This window comes from Heterodontus francisci, chromosome 2, assembly GCF_036365525.1.
Source record: "Heterodontus francisci isolate sHetFra1 chromosome 2, sHetFra1.hap1, whole genome shotgun sequence".
In the NCBI taxonomy this organism is placed as follows: domain Eukaryota; kingdom Metazoa; phylum Chordata; class Chondrichthyes; order Heterodontiformes; family Heterodontidae; genus Heterodontus; species Heterodontus francisci.
Window position 1 is genome coordinate 154,627,276 of NC_090372.1, and position 27,856 is coordinate 154,655,131.

The 27,856-nt window shown below is 42.0% G+C and overlaps 1 protein-coding gene across 11 annotated transcripts in view; it reads right to left on the reverse strand.

Moving 5' to 3' along the window:
- The window catches only part of akap9 (A kinase (PRKA) anchor protein 9), a 362,971-nt gene that overhangs the window by 138,498 nt on the left and 196,617 nt on the right, over window positions 1–27,856 (reverse strand). For all 11 annotated transcript variants that reach the window (XM_068012548.1, XM_068012537.1, XM_068012517.1 and 8 more), the window contains exon 23: window positions 10,955–11,181. In XM_068012548.1, the coding sequence (XP_067868649.1) occupies window positions 10,955–11,181 (227 nt within the window). The remainder of the gene's footprint in view (window positions 1–10,954; window positions 11,182–27,856) is intronic.

Sequence of the window (27,856 nt, forward strand, 5' to 3'; positions counted from 1 at the left end):
TAATATTTAAATACTCAATTCACTATATTGGAGGCTACCTAATTCCATAGAATATATACATTGGATACTTCATGAGTAATCAAAATCTACTCCATTTAGTTGATGTCAATATGTGTTTAATGGTAAATTATTGAAGTTATATAGTATATAATTTGATGCTGCTTCATAATGAAACATTAGGGATACATTCTTGATCATAAAATGTAGACTTTTTCAAAATCCTAAAATCTTGAAAACTTATTTGCCCGAGAAATGTGAGTGTCCTGATCTGCTGTTGTAACAATGGTGGAGTGGAATTTCTGGCTGCTGGCAGGCCGTGCCCCTAATCCCACCCTACTTTCTAGAATTTAGAGCATTACATAAATCAGGAGGGCACTTGCACAATTTGTGGCACAATGGGGTACTCACTCTGAGGGGCGGGGGGGTGGTGTGGGGGGGTAGGAAGGAAAGAGGGAGAAAGGAAACTGGCTTCAAGTCTTGTAATAGCATTAAACAGCTGGCTGAAAACTTGAGATAATAAACAAAGTGGCCAGCTTCCAGCTTCCAAATCAACCAGTTCCCCTATGGCAACTGATTCACTCTGAAGTAGGATCAGTGGGGATTTGGGCAATGATGTCAACATACTTCTTTCACTGACATGCACAGACAGGCTCCTACAATTGGCAGATATACCAAAGATCAAAACCGGGTGCAGAGATCGTGTTGAACAGGTCCCATTTCAAATTTTGTCCCAAATGTTATGAATATGATGCAATTTGCTCCCATTAGTTTGTTAAAATTAAAGCGTATTTATATTTTATTTTTCTCCAAAGTTATACTTCAATTGTTACAAATTTATTCTTCATCACATTTGAAGCTTTACGTACACCCTTACAGTACTTCATTTTCCACATGTAGGTGTATTTACATCCACCCTTTCCATAAGCTACCAAATAGAATTCTTAAATCTTTGATCGTTATGCCCTGCATTTGGATTCTTCTTTCAGTAGCAGTTTGACTACTTCTATAAATGCTATAAATTCTGTTACTGTATGACATCAAGTAAATAGAGCAGGTTGTGCTTGCCCACAAAGTATGAAATGTATTTACTCCACTGCAGTAAAACTTAAGGGCAGGACAGTACAATAAATGGGAAGGGGGAGAGGGACAGTATGGGAGAGGGGAGAGGGGGGGGGGGGTAGGCTCTTGACATCTTTGACTTTGCTCAAAATGGAAAATTCATAATTTACAATTTATATGTTTATGTTTTATCTAATTTGCATTTCCAAAGTATCCAAATTTGGATTACACTTTTATAATGACGGATCTGAATTATGAATGAAGACTGCCGGAAATTACATTTCCAATAATTTCTTTAAAATATTAGGACTTAAGGACATAAGAAATAACAGCAGGAGTAGCCCATATGGCCTCAAGACTGCTCTGGCATTCAAAATTATTGTGGCTGACCTTCTACCTCAACTCCACTTTACTGTCCACTCCCCATACCCCTTGATTCCTTGAGACACCAAAAATCTATCTTTCTCAGCCTTGAATATATTGAATGATGGAGTATTCCTCCTCATCTCAGTCCTAAATGGTTTATCCTTTATCCTGAGATTGTGCTCCAATGTTCTAGGTTTCCAGCCAGGGGGGAAAAACCTCGATTTCTATCTCTGTCAAGCCCTTTCAGCATCCTGTATACTTCAACATCCTAGGTTACATTACAACCTTATATATATGAGATTTCACACACCATTACACAAACTATCCTCCCTCATGGAATGTAAAGTTCCTAGATGCTTGTGAATTGTTATCTAGTCTGAACACAGAATCCTGAAAGAATCTGAAACCTCAGTAAGACTATCCTCACAGAATAAGATGAGATTCAACAACTCTTTCCAATCTCCCTCATGAGAAAGATGGCATGTTTCAAGAGGTAGTCAAGCCAGTGCCTAGGCAAGCACAATCGAGGGGTGAATGGGTGGCTGCCGGATAGACAAAGAAGTCAGGGCAGTTAGTGCAGGAGTCCCCAGAGGACATCCCACTATCTAACCAGTATTCAGTTCTGGGTACCGATGGGAAAGAGGATCCCTCTGGAGAATGCACCGAGAGTCATAAGCGGAATATCATGGGTGACTCAGCTGTGCTGGCATGGAGAAAAAAGGACGAGAGGGCAAGAGTGGCAGGGGATTCTATGGTTAGAGGAACAGATAGGCATTTCTATGGTCGCAGACGTGATTCTAGGATGGTATGTTGCCTCCCTGGTGTAAGGGTCATGAATATCACCGAGCGGTTACAGAGTATTCTGGAGGGTGAGGGTGCACAGCTGGAGGTCGTGGTCCACGTTGGTAACAATGACATAGGTAGAAAGAGGGATGAGGTCCTGCAAAAAGAAAAGAATTTAGGGAGCAAGGCCTCAAAAGTTTGTATTCTCTGGGTTGCTTCCAGTGCCACAGGCTAATGAATATATGAATAGGTGGTTGGAGCAGATGAATGCATGGTTGAGGAGATGGTGCAGGAGGGAGGGCTCAAGTTCCCTGGATCACTGAGCCTGCTTCTGCCGTAGGTGGGATCTGTATAAGATGAACCAGAACGGGAACATCCTTGCTGGGAGGTTTGCTAGTGCTGTTAGAGGGGGTTTAAACTAATTTGGCAGGGGGATGGGATACAGAGTGGAAGCACAGTAGGCGGTGATGTACAGCCAAATATAGAAGAGAAACCAAGTCAGTCTGGAGGACAGAGTAAATGTAGACCTGTTAAGGCTCAAGCAAGTAATGCAAGGCTGGATTGTATCTATTTTAATGCAAGGAGTCTGACGAGTAAGGAAGATGAATTGAGGGCGTTGATTAACACATGGGATTATGATATAATTGCTATCACTGAGACATGGTTGAGGGAAGAGCAGGACTGGCAGTTTAATATCCTCGGGTATAGAATCTTCAGATGTGAAAGGGGAGGGGGTAAAAGATGAGGTGGCATTGCACTGTTGATTAAGGAGTCAAGTACTGCAGTAAGGAGTGATGATATCTTAGAAGGTTCCTCTAATGAGGCCATATGGGTAGAACTTAAAAACAATAATGGGGCAATCACTTGATTGGGAGTGTACTACAGGCCTTCAAACAGTCAGGGAGAGATAGAGAACCAGAAATGTAGGCAAATCTCAGAGAGGTGCAAAAACAATAGGGTAATAATAGTAGGGGATTTCAACTTCCCAAATATTAAAGGGGATAGTATTAGTGCAAAAAGCTTAAAGGGGGCAGAATTCTTCAAGGGCATTCAGGAGAGCTTTTTGAGTCAGCATGTAGAGAGTCCGACAAGAGGAGTGGTGGTACTGGACTTAATCCTAGGGAATGAAGCCAGATAAGTGATAGAAGTGGCAGTGGGCGAACATTTCGGGGATAGTGACCATAACTCTAAGATTTAAGGTAGTTATGGAAAAGGACAAAGAGGGACCAGTAATAAAAGTACTGAATTCGGGGAAGGCAGATTTCAATACACTAAAACAGGATCTGGGCAAAGTGGACTGGGAGCAGCTTCTTATAGGAAAGTATAAATCAGACCAGTGGGAGTCATTCAGAAATAGTGAGGGTTCAGGTTCAACATGTTCCCATAAAGGTGAAGGGTAGGACCAAAAAGTCAAGGGAACCACAGACGTCAAGGGATATTGAGGATTGGATTAGGAGAAAAAAGGAGGCTTATGGCAGATTCAAAGCGCTGAAAACAGCGGAGGCCCGAGAGGAGTATAGAAACTGTAGGGGAGTACTTAAAAAAGTAATTAAGAGAACGAAGGGGGGCATGAAAAATCACTGGCAGACAAGATAAAGGAAAATCCCAAGGCATTTTATAAGTATGTAAGTATAAGGGCAAGAGGATACCCAGGGAAAAGGTGGGGACCATTAGGGATCAAAGAGGCAATGTGTGTGTGGAGCCGGAGGACATAGGTGAGGTTTTGAATTATTACTTTTCATCTGTGTTCACTATGGAGAGGGACGATGTAGATGTAGTGATCAGGGAGGGGGATTGTGATATATTTCATCAAATTAGCATTGAAAAGGAGGAAGTATTAGCTGTATTAGCAGGCTTAAAGGTAGATAAATCCCCAGGCCCAGATGAGATGTATCCCAGGTTGCTATGTGAGGAAAGGGAGGAGATAGCAGGGGCTCAGACACAAATTTTTCAAATCCTCTCTAGCCACAGGAGAGGTACCAGAGGACTGCAGGATAGCGAATCTGGTACCATTATTCAAGAAGGGTAGCAGGGATAAACCAGGTAATTACAGGCCAGTGTCTAACATCAGTGGTAGGGAAATTATTGGAAAAAATTCTGAGGGACAGGATTAATCTCCACTTGGAGAGTCAGGGATTAATCAGGAATAGTCAGCATGGCTTTGTCAGGGGGAGATCGTGTCTAACAAATTTGATTGAATTTTTTGACAAGGTGACTAGATGTGTAGATGAGGGTAAAGCAGTTGATGTAGTCTACATGGACTTCAGTAAGGCTTTTGATAAGGTCCCGCATGGGAGATTGGTTAAGAAGCTAAGAGCCCATGGGATTCAGGGCAATTTGGCAAATTGGATCCAAAATTGGCTTCATGGAAGGAGGCAGAGGGTGATGGCCGAGGGTTGTTTTTGTGATTGGAGACCTGTGAACAGTGGGGTACCACAGGGATCGGTGCTGGGACCCTTACTGCTTGTAGTGTACATTAATGATTTAGACGTGAATATAGTAGGTACGATTAGTAAGTTCACAGATGACACGAAAATTGGTGGTGTCGTAAATAGTGAGGAGGAAAGCCTTAGATTACAGGACGATATAGATGGGCTGATAAGATGGGCAGAGCAGTGGCAGATGGAGTTTAATCCTGAGAGGTGTGAGGTGATGCACTTTGGGAGGACTAACAAGGCAATGGAGTATACAATGGATGGTAGGACCCTAGGAAGTCCAGAGGATCAGAGGGATCTTGGTGTACTTGTCCATATATCACTGAAGGCAGCAGCACAGGTAGATAAGGTGGTTAGGAAGGCATATGGGATACTTGCCTTTACTAGCCGAGATATAAAATTTAAGAGCAGGGAGGTTATGTTGGAGCTGTATAAAACGCTGGTTAGGCCACAGCTGGAGTACTCTGTAAAGTTCTGGTCACCACAATGTAGTGAGGATGTGATTGCACTGGAGAGGGTGCAGAGGAGATTCACCAGGATGTTGCCTGGGCTGGAGCATTTCAGTTATGAAGAGAGACTTGTATAGGCTGGGTTTGTTTTCCTTGGAGCGGAAAAGGCTGAGGGGGGATCTGATTGAGGTATACGAAATTATGAGGTCCATTGATAGGACAGATAGTAAGGAACTTTATCCCTTAGCGGAGGGGTCGATAACCATGGGGCATAGATTTAAAGTAAGGGGCAGAAGATTTAGAGGGGAGTTGAGGAAAATGTTTTCACCCAGAGGGTGGTTGGAATCTGGAACACACTGCCTGAAGGGGTGGTACAGGCAGAAACCCTCAACATTTAAGAAGTATTTAGATGAGCATTTGAAATGCCATAGCATACAAGGCTACGGGCCAAGTGCTGGAAAATGGGATTAGATTGGACGGGTGCTTGATGGTCGGCACAGGCACGTTGGGCCTGTTTCTGTGCTGTAAAACTCTATGTCACTATGTCCATAATTCAAAACCTTGAGCGCTTCAGGTTTTTGATATCTCATGCAAAGTTACCCTGTTTAAAAATTTAACTTCCAGTTTTATCTGTCATGTGAGACTAGTATCATAGTACATTGTGAAATATATGACGTAACAAATATACTCCATCAAGAAACATATGACACTTCAAAAAAGAAAATACAGAAACATGTTCTCGAGAGCTAAAAAATTCTTCCTGGCATGATAGCTCTCACAAGGAGTCGGCAGAGGCAATGACGAATCAAATGTTCTCCTTTTGTGCTATATGATTCTTTGCACCAAATAAAACCACCTGGCATTTCATATCTTAAGAAGAAAATTCATGATTACTACTCAGTTATTCAATACTCTAGGGACTTATGTACTCACTATAAAAACATGGCTACACTCAAAGTATTCATCATCTAGTTATCTTTAATAAGCCATTTATCAAGAGGAGGTTTCACATTCAAAATACACTGCTATTTTACATAACATTTATAGTAAGCAAAGTATAAAAACTAATGAATATTGCTGAATCTGTACTTTGCAAATGATCCAGTAACACTAAAATGATACTGTAATGCTCAAATGGCCAAAGGTTTCTCAACATAAAGCTTGAAAATAGGAAGTTAAGTTTCCAAACAAACCAAAAATCAGAAATTTAAAGACTCAATTTTTCAGGTATTCTATTTTTACAAAATTTTAAACAAAGTCTTTGATTGATCAAAGGTTAAAAAAAGCAGCAAAGGATGAAAGAAGATGCTTTATGAATAAATGCAATTATTTTAGAAACAGAAAATTTTCAGCACAGAAGGAAGCCATTCAGCCCATCGTGTCTATGCCAGCAGAAGAAGAGCTCTCCAACCTAATCCCACTTTCCAGTTTGGTCTGTAACCCTGTAGGCTGTGGATCTTCAAGTGCATATCCAAATATATATTTTTTTAAATGCGTTGCAGGTTTCTGCCTCTACCACTCGAAGCAATAAGCTCCAGAATCCCATCACCCTGAGTGAAAAAAACTCTCAATTCCCCTCTAATGCTTTTGCCAATTACTTTAAACCTATTATTTAAAACTATTAATCTCTCTTAAGGGAAATAGGCCCTTCCTATATCTACTCTATCTCGGCACCTCATAATTTTATGCACCTAAATTAAATCTCCTCTCAGTCTCTTCTGTTCCAAAGAAAACTAAACCCGCCTCATCCAATCTTTCCTCATAGCTAAAATTCACCATTCTAGGCAACATCTTGCAAATATCCTCCTCGTGCGATCACAACCTGCAGGTAATGTGGTGACTAGAACTGTACGTACTACTCTAGCCTTGGTTTAACTAGTTTTTTTATACAGTTCTAGCATAACTCAACTATAACTCAATTTGTGAGCTATTGATATATTCAGAAATCTTGTAATAATTCGTTAGGTTTGTAGAACCAAATATAGTTCTACAAAATATTATTCAAATATACATTTTTAATTAATTTAATTTTATTGAAGCACTGACAATTTTAACTCATTTATCTTGCACTTCATCTAAGAAACAAAAACAAAATAGTCTTAGTACTTACTGTGTATGGAGGGGTAGGCAAGGAAATCTGTGAAACTACTGTTAGTAAGTGTCCATCCACATCATCACTATAATGCCTGATTGTAATATGCACCACTATTGAATTTGATTCCGTTAAACACGTTGGTAAAGTAAATGGCTGTGGCAATGGGACTCGTGATTCAACCTCATAAACTTCATCTTCTTTACCTTCTGGCCAAATGTTGCTTAAAGTATCAGAAGCATAACATCGCTGAATGGACTCCATATCAACAAGTGTTTCTTGCAACTCTTATACATGGGTTTTTATTTCACAGCAAACATCCTCGTTCTTTTATTAATGATCTCAATTCTTGTTGAAATCAACACCAACTTTTGACATATTAACCAGACACATCACCAGCTAACAAACATCTGTTGCCCCTTAATGCAAGCCTTAAGTACATAAGGTCCATTCAAAGGGATATCACAAGTCAACTTGGAAACAGTGAACAGATAGTAAACAACAGGCACAGCAGGTGGGTAGATAACTTTTGCTTAGCTTATTACGACAGGATGACTTTCTTTTATCAACTCTAGAAATGCTTTAGAGAATTAAGATCCATTCTTCACTGACAAAAGCAGGGATGACGAACCAAATAGTTAGTCACCATAGCAATACAGTTCACTGCTGATTTAAAGAGACTGTCAGCAACAAGCCAGTGTAACTGAAGAAATCCAGCTGGCATTCGTTCAAAGATTAATTGTTTCAGTGCAGAGAAATAGATCACTGGGAATCCTCCTGTAGCCGACTAGCGTCTTCAGACAAAACATTATATGTAAAGTTGAGGACACACTTCAAAAATGGCTCTTTTTTATAGCAGCACAAGAGCTGTAGACTGCTTCCTGGTCTTGGATTATACACGCATACTACTTCCTGGATTTAGATTTTACACTCAGTACAGAGGGAGTGGCTTAATCTGAACACCTCCAAGCAACCTGGCAGGTGTGCCTGCAAACAAAGGCCAGTCAACACAGAGCCAGTAAAACAGGATTCAAAGTCCACGTCAGTTCAATTAGTGGTGCCAAGAAGTTTGCATTTTGTTTTCAGAAGACTTAGAGCTAAAAAGAAATTAGACTATGGATTCCACAGCTCAATATCCAAAATTATTGTCAGTCTTGGCTCAATGCTACATTGTCACTAGAGTTAGAAGGCTGTGGATTCAAGCCCCATTCCAGGAATTAATCATATTATCTAAGCTGACAATTCAGCAGAGGGAGTGCTGCACTGTCAGAGGCACCACTTTTTGGATGAGATGTTAAGCTGAGGCTTCGCCAGTCCTCTCACATGACAGCATCCGACTAACAGGTGGGAGTTCACCCGGTATGGTGACAACATTAATTCCTCAACCAGCACCACAACAATAGATAATCTGGTCAAATATCTCATTGCTATTTGTGAGACTTTGCTCTGCGCAAATTTGCTAACCACATTTCACCATGAACCAATAGTGACTACACTTCAAAAACACTGTCATGAAGCACTTTGGGGCATTTTGAAGTTGTGAAAGGCATTATATAAATGCAAGTTACATTAAAATATAATATTAATATCCAGTGTAAATGCCCAAAGGAAAAAATAAATATTTTCTGAACCATATAAACAACAAAAACACTTGTCAACTAAAGATGTTAAGAAAGTTGATGCAAATAGCTGGCTTGCAAACAGTATTCACAGAAAGTCCTTCAGTGGCACAGAAAGCAATCATTGTACAAATAGAATGAAATAACTTTAGCAATTCATTACCAGCCACGCAATAAAATAAAATGCATGCACAATTAAATTCAACCAATACTATTTAGATTAATCTAAAGCTTTGTTCCTAAGCTGTTCCAGTACAGCTACAACACTGTGGAAAATTGCCCAGCTATGTCCTGTACACAAAAAGCAGAACAAATCCAACCCAGCCAATTACCACCTAATCGGTCTACTCTCGATCATCAGCAAAGTGATTGACAGTGCGAACAAGTGGCACTTGCTCAGCAATAACCGGGTCGCTGACCATCAGTTTGGCTTCCGCTAGGGCTACTCAGCTCCTGACCTCCTTACAGCCTTGGTCCAAAATATGGACAAAAGAGCTGAACTCAAGAGGTGAGGTGACAGTGACTCCCCTTGACCGAGTATGGCATCAAGGAGCCCAAACAAAACTGGAGTCAATAGGAAGCAGGGGGAAAACTCTCTGCTGGCTGGAGTCATACCTCGCACAAAGGAAGATGGTTGTAGTTGTTGGAGGTCAATCATCTCAGTCCCAGGAGATCACTGCAGGAGTTCTTCAGGGTAGTGTCCTAGGCGCAACCATCTTCAGTGCTTCATCAATGAGCTTTCCTCCATCATAAGGTCAGAAGTGGGGATGTTCGCTGATGATTGCACAATGTTTAGCAACCTTCCCAACTCCTCAGATACTATAGCAGCCCTTGTCCAGATGCAGCAAGACATGGACAACATTCAGGCTTGGGCTGAAAAGTGGCAAGTAACATTCGCGCCACTAGTGCCAGGCAATGACCATCCCAAACAAGAGAGAATCCAACCATCACCCCTTGATGTTCAATGGCTGAACACCGCGCCGTGCCCCCACCCCCCACTTTCAACATCCCAGGGGTGACCATCGATCAGAAACTGAATAGGACAAGTCACATAATTGCTGTGGCTACAACTGCAGGTCAGAAGCTAGGAACCCTGCAGCGAATAACTCACCTCCTATCTCCCAATGCCTGTCCACCATCTATATGGCACAAGTCAGGAGTGTGATGGAATACACTCCATTTGCCTGGATGGGTGCAGCTCCAACAACACTCAAGAAGCTCGACACCATCCAGGACAAAGAAGCTCACTTGATAGGCACCCCATTCACCACCTTCAACATTCACTCCCTCCACTATCGGCGCACCGTAGCAGCAGTGTATACCATCTACAAGATGCACTGCAGCATCACACCAAGGCTCCTTTGACAGCACCTTCCAAACCCGTGACCGCTACCACCAAAAGGACAAAGGCAGTAGATGCATGGGAACACCACCACCTGCAAGTTCCCCTCCAAGTCATACACCATCCTGACTTGGAAATATATCGCCGTTCCTTCGCTGTCACTGGGTCAAAATCCTGGAACTCCCTTCCTAACAGCACTGTTGGTGTACCTACATCCCAAGGTCTGCAGCGGTTCAAGGCAGCAGCTCACCACCACCTTTGCAGGGGCAATTAGGGATGGGCAATAAATGCTGGCCTGGTGAGTGATGCCCACATCCCAGAAACGAATATAAAATAAAAAACTGAGGTGCTGCTATAAGGTTAATATCAACAGAAGATCTGAGATCGTTTAAAATCTTGACAAATTAGAAGACACCGCCAGTATCATCTTTTAGTGCAAGATTCATTGCCGCTTCCAGTACTAGATAAAATAAACAAGGTGACAGCCTGCAAATGTTTTATTTCAGAGGGCAGGATGGTCGAGTACTTGAGTGATCTTTTAGAGGAACCTATACATGATGCAGTGGCGAGGTGTGAAGGAGTACTGTGCCTTCCTACAATCCCAAGTCCAAGAAATTCTTTGAAATGAAAACTTCCAATTGATGGGAGCCCGAGGTAAGTGACTGAGAAAGTGGAGGACTTTGCGGAGGGGTGTGCAGTCTCCCCTTACTATACCTGTGCTTTCCTCCAAGGTGTGACTGTATTCACAGTGAAGAGTTATGAATGCAGACAAGATACTTCAAATCAAACTTGCATAGAAAATGTGTTACCTGATAAGTGGTTTCAGTGATAGCTTCCAGCAATTTTTCTAAAGCTGCTTGCAGACGGGTTCCCACATTTAGTACAAGCTCTTCAGTCTCAGGATCCAGTTCTTCACCACTGGAGATGCTCTGTGTGAAAGAGTGAGACAGCTCCAGCCCTTCATCGGTCCCTCCTGACCAGATACTAGTATCATCACCTCCTCGGTCACTATCGTGATAGAAATCTGACTGCTCTTCTGAGGATTAAGCAAAAGGTCACGTGAATCTGGATTCATCCATTGAACTGATGACTACTTCACAACAATTTTTATAAAAATGTTCAGAACTTTTGTGCAAATCATATTGGCCCAGATTTTGTGGCAGTAATGACAGTGAAACTGTTGGCATTATCCGTCATTATTTCTCTGAAGCAGACAGCAACATCTGTAGTCGACACGCGAAAATCCAAAAGCTGCTCAGTGTTTTGCCACTACCAAACGCATCTTCCCCTCCCTTCCACTGTCAGCATTCCGAAGGGATCGTTCCCTCCGTGACACCCTGGTCCACTCTTCCATTACCCCCACAACCTCGTCCCCTTCCCATGGCACCTTCCCATGCAATCGCAGGAGGTGTAATAACTGCCCATTTACCTCCTCTCTCCTCACTAGCCCAGGCCCCAAACACTTCTTTCAGGTGAAGCAGCGATTTACTTCTTTCAATGTAGTATACTGTATTCGCTGCTCACAATGTGGTCTCCTCTACATTGGGGAGACCAAACGCAGACTGGGTGATCGCTTTGCGGAACACCTCCACTCAGTCCAAAAGCATGACACTGAGCATCCGGTTGCTTGCCATTTCAACACTGTCCCCTGCTCTCATCTCTGTCCTGGGATTGCTGCAGTGTTCCAGTGAACATCAACGCAAGCTCAAGGAACAGCATCTCATTTACCGATTAGGCACACCACAACCTGCCAGACTGAACATTGAGTTCAATAATTTCAGAGCATGACGGGGCCCCCCAATTTTACTTTTATTTTTAGTTATTTTTTATTTTTTTTATTATTTTTTGTGTTTGTTTTATTTTATTTCATCTTAGTTTGTTCAGTTTGCTTACCCACTATTTTTTTTTCATGTTTGTACTTGTGGCTGTTCAATTTTCAGTCCGTTAACACTCTATCTGTACTAATGCTTTGTCTTTCAACACACCATTAACATATTGTTTGCCTTTGCTCCATGACCATCTGGTCAGCTATTCTGTGACCTTGTCCTATCTACACCTTCTCCTTTGTTATCTCTTGCGCCACCCCTACTTTACTTGCTTCTAACCTATTACATTTCTAATATTTGCCAGTTCTGAGGAATGGTCACTGACCTGAAACGTTAACTCTGCTTCTCTCTCCACAGATGCTGCCAGACCTGAGTATTTCCAGCATTTATTATCTCAGTGATTCTACGCTTCTCCATAGGATGCACTGTTGAAATACCCCCAGTTTGCGCTTATAGAAATCACTGAACTGACAAGAACTTACCCTTTTACACTATTATGCTGTATAAACCCTAGTTGAATGAGGTGTAACTGGGTTTTTAACGACATGTTAAGTTCACAATTACAGCTGAAGAGCCTCACTGGTCATCAAGTTTTTCCATTATGGTTAAAGGAAATTCCACATTTTTATATAAAAGTTTATGATTTCAGCTTCTACCTTAATCCCATGTGTGTGTCTCATTTATTTCACTCTCTGTAAAATTTAATTTAAAGTGAAAGATAATTAATGCATTTTATTTCCTGGTTTACTGTCTGAGAATACTTCAACGTGATTGACCAGTTACCCTGCCTGATAGCATCACTGTTGCTGGACCCCTGGAGATCCCCTGAAGTGGTGCCAGATTCAAAGTGGCATCAGAAAAGGGGAAAGCCATGCCAGAGATTGCTAGATCTTTGTGGGCAACTTTCTTTGAGATCAGCTGCAAGCGCTTCACCGCTGACCGGAAAATCTAGGCCACACATTAGTAACAATTACAGTTTATATGCCACATGTTAATTTTTTTGGAATTTTCTAGAATAAATTTTCTTTTATTTATGAATGATCTAATTGTTTTATTAAACTACACAGAGAGCACACGTTAATGCACAGGTCAGTCAGCAGCGGTAATGAGAAAAGACAGGTTATGGCATTTTGAGCATGAACCTTCCAGCAGACTGAAGGTTAAGAGATAAATAAACATTTTAGTAAACTTGGGAAAAATATAGAAGAGAAGAGAATCAACTGATACATCGTAAGGGAGTTAATCATAGAATCATGCAGCACAGGAGACCACTGGGCCCATGGTGCCTGTGTCAGCTGTTTGAAAGAGCTAACCAATTAATCCCACTCGCCGGCTCTTTCCCATGGCCCGACAAGGATTTTGAATCCATTTGTTAATGCACCAACTGTTATACACAATTGGAGAGGAAAATACACAACGGTCTTCAGGAACAAAGACTATTATTCTGCATTGGTTACACTGCAATCAATTTCAAAAGGTATTTGATAAGGTCCTGCACCAGAATGTATCAAAAATAAAAAAGCGTGGAATTGGAGGCAACTTTGTGACATCTGTTGGCAATTGGTTGAAAAATAGGAGACAGAGAGTATGGAAGAAAGGAACATTCACTGATTGTTGGGAAGTGGCAAGTGAGGTTCTCCAAAGATCTATACTTGGGCTTTAGCTTTTCACCAGACAGATTAATGACTGTTGAAGGAATTCAGAGTTATATATCTAAATTTGCAGATAACACTAAGTTAGGAGACATAGTGAGTTGTGCAGATGGGAGCAGGAAGTTACAAAGGTTTGTACAGATAAGTGAGTGAGGAAAACTACATCAGATGGAGTTCAATGTAAGAAAGTATAAGATTATCTACTTTAGATTCAAAAAAAGACAAATTGGAATATTTTATCGTAAGAAACTAGGAGTTGTGGAAGAGCAAAGGATTTACATGCCCGTGTACACAAAATTACAGGTGCAAAAAGCAATCAAAAGGCTAATGTATTTTTGTAATGTATTGTACCTCAAAGGGGTTGGAATTCAAAAGTGAGTAAGTGCTGCTTCAGTTGTATAGGGTCTTTGTCAGCCTCCATCTGGAGCACTGCATTCAGTTTTGGGTGCTGTGTCTCAGAAGAGATATATGACCTTGGAGGAGGTAAAGGGCAGGCACATGAAGTATACCAGGGTTTAAAGGGTTAAATTATGAAGACATGTTGCATAAAGTTGGTTTGCCATCTATTGAGTTTAGAAAATTATGGGATGATCTAATCAAGGTATTTAAAATAATAAAGGAATTTGACAGGGTGGATAGAAGGTGGCATAATCTTAAAATTAGAACTGAACTCATTCAGGAGTGAAATCAGGAAGCACTTTTTTCACACAAAGGGAAATGGAAATCGCTCCTCCAAAAGGATGTGGATGAAATGTGTCAACTGAAATTTTTAAGATGGAACTTGATAGATTTTTGTTAGGTAAAGGTAGAAAGGGATGTGCAGAAAGGGCAGATAATTAGAGTTGAGGTGCATATCAACCATGATCTAACTGAATGGCAGAACAAGCTTGAGGGGCTGAATGGCCTACTTCTGTTCCTATATTGTTAATTATAATACTCCAAACCTTTACTTTTGTAATATGATAAAAAAAAAGTACAAATATTAATGAATCAGTGCTCCTCACAAGACTAAACTAAAAAAAACAAGCTCAATCTTGCAAGCAGCATTTAATAATAAATTGCTATGTAACAAAAGGATTGATGAATGGGCAAGGCAGAAGACTGATAATTACAGGCTAATTCTGAGAGGGAGAGGAGGAAAGAATGTGTCATCTGATATACTGATGAAGGGTCGCAGACCTGAAACGTTAACTCTGTTTCTCTCTCCACAGATGCTTCCAGAACTGTAGGGTTAAGTTAGGACAGTGGGCTAAGTTACAGTAAAGACATAAAGCATATAAACTAATTTAATAAATTAAACAAGATTATTAGAAATTATAGACAATTGAGTGATATTTCAAAACTTGAAAGCCTAATTTGTTTAAGAAAATACAACAGAAATGGCAGGCCAGCTGACGTGTTGCAGCATTAGCATGTGGGAGCTGGGGGACAGCAATGTGATCCACATCTGCAGTTCGAGGAATTTAGGCTCAGAGTTGATGACCCGGAGTCCGCGGTTCAGACACTGTGATGCATCAGAAAGGAGAAAGTTACCTGGGCACAGTTCCAGGAGGCAGACACACCCCTTAGGTTAAGTACTTCAGATTTGGTCTGTGGTCAGGGACAGAAGGGTGAGGCAGGTATGAGGATCCAGAAAGTAACACTGGAGGAATCTCAGCTCTTGCACCTGCCCAACAGGTTCGAGATTCTTGCAGCCTGTGTGAACATGAGCAGGACTGCAGGGAGAATCAGCAAACTAACCACAGCACCGTGGTACAGGTGGCAATTCAAGTTGGGGTAGTAAAAAGGAATGCAGTAATGGTAGGGGACAGTATTGTCGGGGGATAGATACTGTTATCTGCAGCCAAGAGCACGAGTCCTGAAGGCTGTGTTGCTGCCTAGTGCCAGAGCCAAGGACATTTCCACCAGGCTGGAGAGAAACTTGGAGTGCGAGGGGAAAGATCCAGTTGTCGTGGTCCACATACATACCGAAGGTGCGGGAGTGCCGGCCACCGGCTACAATATCGGAGTGGGACGGATGGTGGGAGCGGGTGTTTAATTCATTTATTTTAAAAAATCCAAAAGATTAGCATCAGCCGAAGAATGATCCTTGATTGGTTAAGAAAGGCATCCTTTAAACACAAAGCTAAAGATGACCGGGAGAAGGGAAGGTTATTTGATAGCAGCCAGGATAAAAGATGTCGTGACTTTGTCCCTGTACGGCAGAGAATTTTTGAACACCCAGAGACAAGGGAGAGAGACCGACCAAAAAGACTTGAAGACCAGAAGCTGCAAGAGAAAGAGTCGTGTGCTCTGCCATCCAGTCTCTAATAGGGGTGGTATCTCTGTTAGATTGTTAATCACTGCCTGAGTTTATGACTATGGTTTATCTGAAAACTTAATAAACCTGTCCTTACCTTTATCTCAATAAAGTGGATTCACAAGAAGCTTTGTGCTGCCAAGTCTGTTCCCACCTTAGAGGGGTGCATAAAACACTCCTAACTTATCTAATCTTACTGTACCAAAGACATAGGTAGGACTAACAAAAAGGTTCTGCTGAGGGAGTATGAGCAGCTAGGTGCTAAACTAAAATGCAGAACCACAAAGTTAACAATCTCTGGATTACTACCCGAGTCACAAGCAATTCTCGTAGGTCAATAAGATCAAAAAGTTGAATGCATGGCTTAAAGATTAGGTTGGGAGAAATGGGATTCAAGTCATGGGACACTGGACCCAGTACTGGACAAAGAGGGAGCCATTCCGTTGGGAGAGGTTCACTTGAACCATGCTGGGACCAGGGTTCTGATGAATCAAATAACTAAGGCTGTGGAGAGGGCTTTGAACTAAATAGTGGAGGGGAGGATTCAGGTGAGGGGAAATTTAGAAAGTTAACGAGAAAGGACAAGACAAAAGTACAGGGTTGCAATGTGGGCAATATAACCAAAGTGCGACAGGAAAAGACAAAGTGCACAAACATAAAAATGCATTAGCAAATAGGGTCAGAGTAGGGAAAAAGCCTCAGAAACCTGTCTGATCCCTTGACGATCGCATCCCCTTTCACTATTGCTCTTCCATTCTTCTTCCTCTCCCACTGTGCAGATAAGCCACCAGTGGTGCCAAGGACGGTGCTTTGGCTGCACTCCCCTGAAGAACCATCACCCTTACCATTGGTTGTAATCTTCCAAAGTTCCCTAGATTCTAGAAATGGCCCAGCAGATTGGTAAACTGCAAATCTAACACCTCTGTTCATGAAAGGAGGGGGACAGAAAGCAGGAATCTATAGGCCAGTTAACCGAAGATCTGGCATTAGGAAAATGCTAGAATCCATTACTAAGGAAGTAGTAGCAGGATGTTTAGAAAATAATAATATAATCAAGCAGAGTCAACATGGTTTTATGAAAGGGAAATCATGTTAGGCAAATGTATTAGAGCTCTTTGAGGATATAATGAACAGGATGCATAAAGGGGAACCAGCAAATGTAATGTGTTTGGATTTCCAAAAGGCATTTGATAAGGTGCCACATAAAAGGTTACTGCACAAGGTAAGAGCTCATGGTGTTGAGGATAATATATTAGCATGGACAAGGATTGGCTAGCTAACAGGAAAGAGAGTCTGGATAAATGGGCCATTTTAAACTTGGTAGACTGTAACTACTGCGGCAGTAAACGTGAACCCAGGATGGTATGTTGCCTCCCTGGTGCCCCGGTCAAGGATGTCACGGAGCGGCTGCAGGACATCCTTCTGGGGGAGGATGAACAGCCAGAGGTCATGGTCCACATTGGTACTAATGACATAGGTAAGAAGAGGGTTGAAGTCCTGAAAGCAGATTTTAGGGAGTTAGTAAGGAAATTAAAAAGCAAGACCTCAAGAGCAGTAATCTCAAGATTATTCCCAGTGCCACATGCTAGTGAGTATAGGAATAGGAGGACTGATCGACTGAACACATGTGACAGTGCTGGAGCCTGAACTATTTACAATCTAGATTAATGACTTGGATGAAGGGAACGAGTGTATTTTCGCCAAATTTGCTGACAATACTAAGATGGGTGGGAAAGCAAGTTCTGACGGGGACACAGAGTCTGCAAAAAAAAGACTTGCATTTATACTTTTTTAAATTCGTTTGTGGGATGTGGGCGTTGCTGGCTAGGCCAGCATTTATTGCCCATCCCTAATTGCCCCTGAATTGAGTGACTTGCTAGGCCATTTTGGAGGTCAGTTAAGAGTCAACCACATTGCTGTGGGTCTGGTGTCACCTGCAGGCCAGACCACGTAAGGGCAGCAGATTTCCTTCCCTCTAGGACATTAGTGAACCAGGTGGATTTTTACAACAATCTACATAGCGTATTTCACATAAGAACATTAGAAATAGGAGCAGGAATAGGCCATTTGGCCCCTCAAGCCTGCCCTGCCATTCAATAAGATCATGGCTGATCTGCCCCAGACCTCAACTCCTCTTTTGTGCCAGCTCTTCATAGCCCTCAACTCCCCAATATTTCAAAAAACTATCCACCTCCTCCTTAAAGACTCTCAGTGATCTAGCCTCCACAACTCTCTGGGGTAGAGAATTCCAGACATTCACTACCCTCTGAGAGAAGAAATTCCTTTGCATCTCAGTTTTAAATGAGTGCCCCCTTATTCTGTAACTATGTCCCCTAGTTTCAGATTCCCCCACTAGTAGAAACATCTTCTCAACATCAAGCCCGTCAAGTCCCCTCAGAATCTTGTACGTTTCAATAAGATCACCCCTCATTCTTCTAAACTCTAATGAATAAAGGCCTAACCTGTTTAGCTGCTCTTGATAATTCAACCCCTTCATCCCAGGAATCAGCCTAGTGAATCTCTTTTGAACTGCCTCCAGTGCCAGTAAATCCTTTCTTAAATACAGACCAAAACTGTACACAATACTTTAGATGTGGCCTCACCAACACCCTGTACAGTTGTAACAAGACTTCCTTACTTTTAAACTCCAACCCCCTAGCAATAAAGGCCAAAATTCCATTTGCCTTCTTAACTACTTGCTGCACCTGCATGCTAACTTTTTGTGTTTCATGCACAAGAACACCCAGATTCCTCTGTGCTACACTTTTTTGAAGTCTGTCTCTATTTAAATAAGTCTGCCTTTTGATTCTTCCTACCAAGTGCATGACCTCACACTTTCCAATATTAAACTCCATCTGCCAAGTTTTTACCCACTCACTCAACCTATCTATATCCCCTTGCAGATTCCTGATGTCCTCATCACAGCATGCCCTCCCACCTATTTTTGTATCATCAGCAAATTTGGATATCATTAATATAGATAGTAAATAATTGAGGCCCTAGGACTGATCCTTGTAGCACTCCACTAGTTACGTCTTTCCAACCTGAAAAAGACCCATTAATCCCGACTCTGTCTTCTGTGAGTTAACCAATCCTCAATCCATGCTAATTCATTACCCCCAATACAGTAAGCTCCTATCTTGTGCAATAATCTTTTACATGCACCTTACCTAATGCCTTCTGGAAATCTGAATACACAACATCGACTGATTCCCCTTTATCAACTCTGCTTGTTATATCCTCAAAGAGCTCTAGCAAATTTGTCAAACATGATTTCCCTTTCACAAAAACATGTTGACTCTGTTTGACTGTGTTAAACTTTTCTAAATGTCCTGCTATTTCTTTCTTAACAATGGACTCTAGCATTTTCCAACGACCGATGTTAGGCTGACTGGCCTATAGATTGATACTTTTTGTCTCCCTCCCTTCTTGAACAAGGGCGTCGCATTAGCGGTTTTCCAATCCACTGGGACCCTCCCGGAATCCAGTGAGATCTGGAATATTTCGACCAATGCCTCCACTATCTCTGCAGCCACTTCCTTTAAAACCCTTGGATGTAGGCCATCAGGTCTTGGCGACTTGTATGCCTTTAGTCCCATTAGTTTGTCAAATACTTTGTCCCTCGTGATAGAGACTGTTACAAAATCTTTCCTCCCATTAGCTCCTTGCTCATCTGATATCTGTGGGATGTTTATAGTGTCTTCCACTGTGAAGACAGAGGCAAAATGTTGGTTTAAATTATCTGCCATTGCCCTGTTCCCCGTCATCAATTCTCCAGTTGCATCCTCCAAGGGTCCCACGCTCACTTTAGCTACTCTCTTTCTTTATATATACCCTGCAGAAGCTCTTGCTGTTTGTTATTATATTTCTTGCCAATTTACTTTCATAATCAATTTTCTCCCTCCTTAATAGCTTCTTAGTCATCCGCTGCTGGTTCCTAAAAAATTCCCAATCCTCTGGCCTACCACGCGTTTTCGCCGCTTTGTATGCCTTAGTTTTTGATTGGATACTCTCCTCGACTGCCTTTGTTAACCATGGGTAGATCATCCTTCTCATCAAGTCCTTCTTTCTGACCAAGATAAATTTTTGCTGAGCATTACGAAATATCTGCTTAAATGTCTGCTACTGCTCATCCTCTAACCTTCCCCATAGCCTATTATCCCAGCCCGCTTTAGACAACTCTTTCTTCATACCTCTATAATTGCCCTTGCTTAAGTTGAGGACACTGGTTTGAGACCAAAGTTGCCTGTCCTCAAACTGAATTTGAAATTCTACTATGTTGTGATCGCTACCCCTAGAGGATCCTTAACTACGATATCTCTTATTAATCCTACCTCATTACACGACCACTGGGCATCTCAAAGTGCTTTAAAGCCAATGAAGTATTTTTGAAGTGTTATAATATAGGAAACACAGCATCCAATTAGAGCACAAACAGCAATTTGATAATGACCAGATAGTCTGCATTTGTGACCTTGAATAAGGGATAAATATTCACCATGACATGGGCATAACTCCCCTGCTGCTCTTCGAAATAGTGCCTTGGGAACTTTTACAGCCACCAGAGCAGGCATTTGGGGCTCAGTCTGATCTGAAAGATGGCACCTCCGACACTGCAGCACTCCCTCAGTACTGGATCAGGCTTGAGCACACAACAGATATAGATAGATTCATTTGGCAGATAGACTCTAAATGTGGGAAGATGTGAAGCTGTTGACTTTCATAGGAAGAATAGAAAAGCAAAATATTATTTAAATGGAGTGAGACTACAGAATGCTGTGGTACAGAGGGATGTGTGCGTCCTCGTACATGACACAAAAAGTTAGCATGCAGGTTCAGCAAGTAATTAGGAAAGCAAATAGAATGTTGATTTTATTGCAAGGGGGATGAAGTATAAAAGTAGGGAAGTCTTGCTACAGCTGTACAGGGCGTGGTTGAGACCACACCTAGAGTACTGTGTACAGTTTTGGTCTCCTTATTTAAGGAGGGATATACTTACTGTGGAGGTAGTTCAGAGAAGGTTTGCTAGGTTGATTCCTGAGATGAAGGGGTTGTCTTACGAGGAAAGGTTCAGCAGGTTGGGCCTATACTCATTGGAGTTTAGATGATTGCCAAGTGGTCTTACTGAAGCATGATTTGGAGAGGTTTTGACAGCTTAGATTTTGAGAGGATGTTTCCTCTCATGGGGGAATCTAGAACTAGGGGGCATAATTTCAGAATAAGAGGCCACCCATTTAAACTAAGATAAGGAAGAATTTCTTCTCAGAGGGTTGCACCTTAGCAGAACTGGGACCAATATCCTCACAGGGAGATTTGCTACGGCTGTTGGGGAGGGTTTAAACTAGATTGGCAGGGGGATGGGAACCTGAGAGGGAGCTCAGATTGGAGGGAAGCAAAATTGGTAACAGGAAGTAGAAGAGTAGTAAGCGAAATTAGAAAACAAAAAAAGCAAAGGCAAGCATCAAATAGGATCAGAATGCAGAATAATGTTAAAAAGGCAGAATTAAAGGTATTCTATCTGAATGCACGTAGCATTCACAGCAAGGCTGATGATTTGAAAGCACAAATTGAGGTAAATGGGTAAGATTTAATTGCCATTACAGAGATGTGGCTACAGAGTGACCAAGATTGGGAACTGAATACCCAAGGATATTCATCATCTAGGAAGGATGGGCAAAAAGGAAAAGGAGATGCGGCAGTGCTCTTAATAAGGTACGAGATCAGTACATTAGTGAGAGGATCTTAGATCGACGAATCACGATATGGAACCAGTTTGGGTGGAGCTAAGAAACAGCAAGGGGAGCAAACATTGGTGGGAATTGTTTATAGGCCACCAATCAGTAGTGGTGATGTTGGGCATGGTATAAATCAGGAAATTAGACATGCATGTAACGTGGGTAATACAGTAATAATGGGCAATGTCAATTTACATATAGATTGGGCAAACCCTAATCAGCACTAATACTGTGGAGGATGAATTCCTGGAGTGTTTAGGAGATGGGTTTCTGGAGCAGTACATTGAAGAACCAACTGGAGATCAGGCTACTTTAGAGTTAGTATGATGTGATGAGAAAGGACTAATTAATAACCTTACCGGAAAGGAGATTTTAGGAAATAGTGATCATAATATGACAGAATTTCACATTAAGTTTGAATGTGATATAGTTCATTCTGAAACTAGGGTCTTAAATCTGAACAAGGGAAACTATGAAGGTATGCGGGGCAAGTTGGTGATGGTGGATTGGGAAAATACACTAAAAGATTTGACGGTAGATAGGCAATGGCTAGTATTTAAAGAAGTATTACATGGTCTACAACAGATATATATTCCTCTAAGGCACAAGCACCCAATGGGAAAGGTGACTCAATCGTGACTAGCAAAAGAAGTCAACGATTGCATTAGATCAAAGGAAGTGGCTTATAAGGATGTCAGAAAAAATGGTAAGCCCAAGAATTGGCAGTAATTTATAATTTAGCAAAGGATGACCAAGAAACTGATAAAGAAAGGGAAAAGAGAATATGAATTCAAGCTAGCCAGAAACATAAAGGCGGACTGTAAAAGCTTCTGCAAAAGGCAGGAAAAAGACAAAAGCGCAAGAAGAGAGCCAACTGTGTAACAGCCCCGACAACTAATTTTATCTGCAGCGCCTGTGGAAGAGTCTGTCACTCTAGAATTGGCCTTTTTAGTCACTCCAGGAGCTGCTTCACAAACCACTGATGACCTCTAGGCGCTTACCCATTGTCTCTTGAGACAAAGAGGCCAAAGAAGAAAAGTTTCTTTAGGTATGTGAAAAGGAAAAGATAAGCGAGGACAAATTTTTTTTTTTATTCATTCATGGGATGTGGCATCGCTGGCCAGGCCAGCATTGATTGCCCATCCCTAATTGCCCTTGAGAAGGTGGCAGTGAGCTGCCAACTGAGTGCCATTTCAGAGGGCATGTAAGGGTCAACCACATTGCTGTGGGTCTGGAGTCACATGTAGGCCAGACCAGGTAAGGGCAGCAGATTTCCTTCCCTAAAGGACATTAGTGAACCAGATGGGTTTCTACAACAATCGACAATGGTTTCATGGCCATCATTAGACTAGCTTTTTAATTCCAGATTTATTAATTGAATTCAAATTCCACCTTCTGCTGTGGTGGGATTTGAACCCATGTCCCCACAGCAATACCCTGGGTCTCTGGGTTACTAGTCCAGTGACAATACCACTACGCCACCGCGTATGTGGGCCCATTACAGGTGGAGACAGGAGCACCTATAGTGGAGAACAGGGAACTGGCGGAGAACTGAACAATCACTTTTAGTCTGTCTTCATGGAGGAGGATACAGAAAATCTCCCAGAGATACTAGGCAACCAAGGGACTTGTGAAATTGAGGAATTGAAAGAAATTAGTATTAGTAAAGAGGTAGTACTTGAAAAGTTAACAGAATTGAAGGTTGATAAATCCCCCGGACCAGATGAGCGACATCCCAGAATGTTGAAGGAGGTCATAGATAGTCATAGAGTTATACAGCACAGAAACAGGCCTTTCAGGCCCACCATGTCTGTGCCGGCCAGCAAGCACCTAACTACTCTAATCCCATTTTCCAGCACTTGGCCCATAGCCTTGTAGGCTATGGCGTTTCAAATGCTCATATAAATACTTCTTAAATGTTGAGAGGGTTCCTGCCTCTACCACCTCTTCAGGCAGTGCGTTCCAGATTCCAACCACCGTCTGAGTGAAATTTTTTTTCCTCAAATCCCCTCTAAACCTGCTGCCGTTTACCTTAAATCTATGCCCCCTGGTTATTGATCCCTCCGCTAAGGGAAAAAGTTTCTTCCTATCTAACTGATCAATACCCCTCATAATTTTGTATACCTCAATCAGGTCCCCCCCCCTCAGCCTTCTCTGCTCTAAGGAAAACAACGCTAGCCTATACAGTCTCTCTTCACAGATGAACTGCTCCAGCCCAGGCAACATCCTGGTGAGTCTCCTCTGCACCCTCTCCAGTACAATCACATCCTTCCTATAGCATGGTGCCCAGAACTGTACACAGTACTCCAGCTGTGGCCTAACTAGCATTTTATACAGCTCCATCATAACCTCCCTGCTCTTATATTCTATGCCTCAGCTAATAAAGGCAAGTATCCCATATGCCTTCCTAACCATCTTATCTACCTGTGCTGCTGCCTTCAGTGATCTATGGACAAGTACACCAAGGTCCCTCGGTACTTCCTAGGGTCCTACCATCCACTGTATATTCCCTTGCCTTGTTAGTCCTCCCAAAATGCATCACCTCACACTTCTCAGGATTAAATTCCATTTGCCACTGTTCTGCCCATCTATATCTTCCTGTAAGCTAAGGCTTTCCTCCTCACTATTTATGACACCACCAATTTTCGTATCATCTGCGAATTTACTGATCATACCTCCTATATTCACGTCTAAATCATTAATGTACACTACAAACAGCAAGGGTCCCAGCACTGATCCCTGTGGTACACCATTGGTCACAGGCTTCCACTCACAGAAACAATCGTCGACCATCACCCTCTGCCTCCTGCCACTGAACCAATTTTGGATCCAATTTGCCCTGGATCCCATGGGCTCTTACCTTCTTAACCAATCTCCCATGTGGACCTTATCAAAAGCCTTACTGAAGTCCAGGTAGACTACATCAACTGCTTTACCCTCACCTACACATCTAGTCAACACCTTGAAAAATTCAATCAAGTTAGTTAGACACGATATCCCCTGACAAAGCCACGCTGACTATCCTGATTAATCCCTGCCTCTCCAAGGGGAGATTAATCCTGTCCCTCAGAATTCTTTCCAATAGTTTCCCAACCACTGATGTTAGACTCACCAGCCTGCAAGTACCTGGTTTATCCCTGCTACCCTTCTTGAATAATGGTACCACTTTTGCTGTCCTCCAATCCTCTGGTGGCCAAAGAGGATTTGAAAATTTGTGTCAGAGCCCCTGCTATCTCCTCCCCTGCCCCACATAACAGCCTGGGATACATCTCATCTGGGCCTGGGGATTTATCCACTTTTAAGCACGCCAAAACAGCTAATACTTCCTCCCTTTCAATGTTAATATGTTCAAATATATCACAATCCCCCTCCCTGACCTCTACACCTACATTGTCCTTCTCCATAGTGAACACAGATGAAAAGTAATCATTTAAAGCCTCACCTATATCCTCCGGCACCACACACAGATTGCCACTTCGGTCCCGAATGGGCCCTACTCTTTCCCTGGTTATCCTCTTGCCCTTAATATACTTATAAAACGCCTTAGGATTTTCCTTTATCTTGCCCGCCAGTGTTTTTTCATGTCCCCTCTTCGCTCTCCTAATTACTTTTTTTTTTTTAAGTACCCCCCTGCATTTTCTATACTCCTCTAGTGCCTCTACTGTTTTCAGAGCTCTGAATCCTCTATATCCCTGAACATCCAGGATATATCCATAGTGGATGCACTGGTGGCTATCTTTCAAAATTCTATAGATTCTGGAACAGTTCCTGCTAAGTAGAAAATGTAACCCCACTATTTAAGAAGGGGGGGGGGGAAGAGGGAGAATGGAGGAGAACTACAGATGTCAGTAATAGGGAAAATGTTAGAATATATTATAAAAAATGTGATAACTCGACACTTAGAAAATAATGGTAAAATTGGTTAGTCTCAACACAGATTTATGAAAAGGAAATCATGTTTGACAAACCCGTTGGGAGTTTTTTGAGGATGCTACTTCAGCATAGGTAATATTTCCAAATTTGCTGATGCCACAAAACTATGCGGGAATGTAAGTTGTGAGGAAGATGCAAAGAGGCTTCAAGCGGACTTGGACAGGTTAAGTGAATGGGCAAGATGGAATATAATGCGAATAAGTATGAAGTGTTCCACTTTTGTAGAAAAAAACAGAAAGACAGAAGATTTCTTAAATGATGAGAGGTTGGGAAGTGTTGGTGTCCAAAGGGACCTGGATGTCATTGTTCATGAATCACTAAAAGCTAGCATGCAGGCACAGCCAGCAATTAGGAAGACAAATGGTATGTTGGCCTTCATCGCAAGGGAATTTGAGTACAGAAGTAAAGATGTCTTGCTGCAATTGTATAGAGCCTTGCTGAGACTGCACCTGGAGTATTGTGTACAGTTTTGTTCTCCTTATCTAAAGAAGGATATACTTGCCATAGAAGGAGTGCAACTGAGATTCACCAGACTAATCCCTGGGTTGGGGGGATTGTTTTATGAGGAGAGATTGAGGAAACTGGGCCTGTATTCTCTAAAGTTTCGAAGAATTAAAGGTGATCTCATTGAAACTTACAAAATTCTTACAGGGCGTGATAAAGTGGTTGTGGACAGGATGTTTCCCCTGGCTGGTGTGTCTGGAGCCAGGGGACATAATCTCAGAATAAGGGGTAGACCATTTAAGACTGAGATGAGGAGGAATTTCGTCACTCAGAGGGTGGCGAATCTTTGGAGTTCTCTGCCCCAGAGGACTGCAGAAGCTCAATCACTGAGCATGTTCAAGACAGAAATCAATAGATTTCTGGAGACAAATGAAGTCAAGGGAAATGGAGATAGAGTAGGAAAGTGGCGTTGAGGTAGATGATCAGCCATGATCTAATTGAATGGCAGAGCAGGCTCAATGGGCTGAATGGCCTACTCCTCTTCCCATGTTCCCATCAATTTAAGCCAGAGAATGAGAAGATAATTGCTGGAACATTGAATGCTTTGCCATGAAAAGTAGTCGAGGAAGACACAACTGGATCTTTTAAGGGGGAATTGGATAAACTTAGAAGCAGTGAAGCATGACAAACTGGATTGATATTGCCCAAATTCATTTTACACAGAACTCTCACAGCTTCACATTTTTCCAGTTGCATTTGAACCCACCTACCAACAGTGAAAGACCAGCATCTAACTTGTTGTTCCACCCTGTCTGCCACAGATGCTAAATGTACTCCGGATGCAGTTCTTTGGAATTGTGCTGAAAAGGGGTGAAGGGCACTATAGTCTTTCTCCTACTATTTCATGAAAACAAAGCTCTAGCTCAGGTTAAACTTGTGGTCCAGAAGATGCGCTCTGACAGTTCACTTTTAGAGTTTCAGCTTAGGAGTTGGCCTGGTCTCAAACAGAAGGTTGTATTTTCAACCTCTAGGATGGGCTTGAGCACAGATTTTAGGCTGACATTTCAGTGCGGTACTGAGAATGTGCTTTCAGATGAGATTTGAAACTGTGGTTCCATCTTACAGCTGAGGTTCACGTAAAAGATCCAATTGCACTACTCAATTGTTCGGACCAATATTCTTCCCTCAACTAACTACACTAAATGATATGGTTATTCATTCATTATTTTGGGACCTTGCTGTGCTTGCAGTGGCAGCAGTTCCAAAATAATCCAATGGCTGTAAAGCCTTTTGGGATAAAACACAATCTAAATGCAAATCACTCCCTTCTTTATGGTTCTGAACTATTAGTTGTGCAAGAGGGTTCCTTCAGTCTACATTTAAGATCCAAAACAAAGCTGTGAGGCAGCTTTATGACAGTGAAGAAAAAACTGTTGTAAATATGATGGGCTCTGGCTTACATCCACCTGTCACTGAGCACCTTCATGAGGGTTAAACTTCTGACAAAGCTACACAGGAGAGAACCTGGATCAAACATTTATGAAGAGTCTAGTAGGCATATTGGACTTACACATCAAGAACACCATGGCAGATGGACACTGCACACTGAAGGAAGATGTCCATCACATAGCTGATGAGGAAATTTAAACTAGGAACAGCATCTCTTGAGAGGCATTACCTCGAGGCTAGGTATGAGAATATAGGCTCACATATCCAGGGTTTGATGTCTATTATGTTTAGGTTACAGGAAGCCCAACAGCTGTTGTTGAAGTTGCATACCTGCACATAGTGGATCTATTATTCAATTGGGTATGATGTGTGT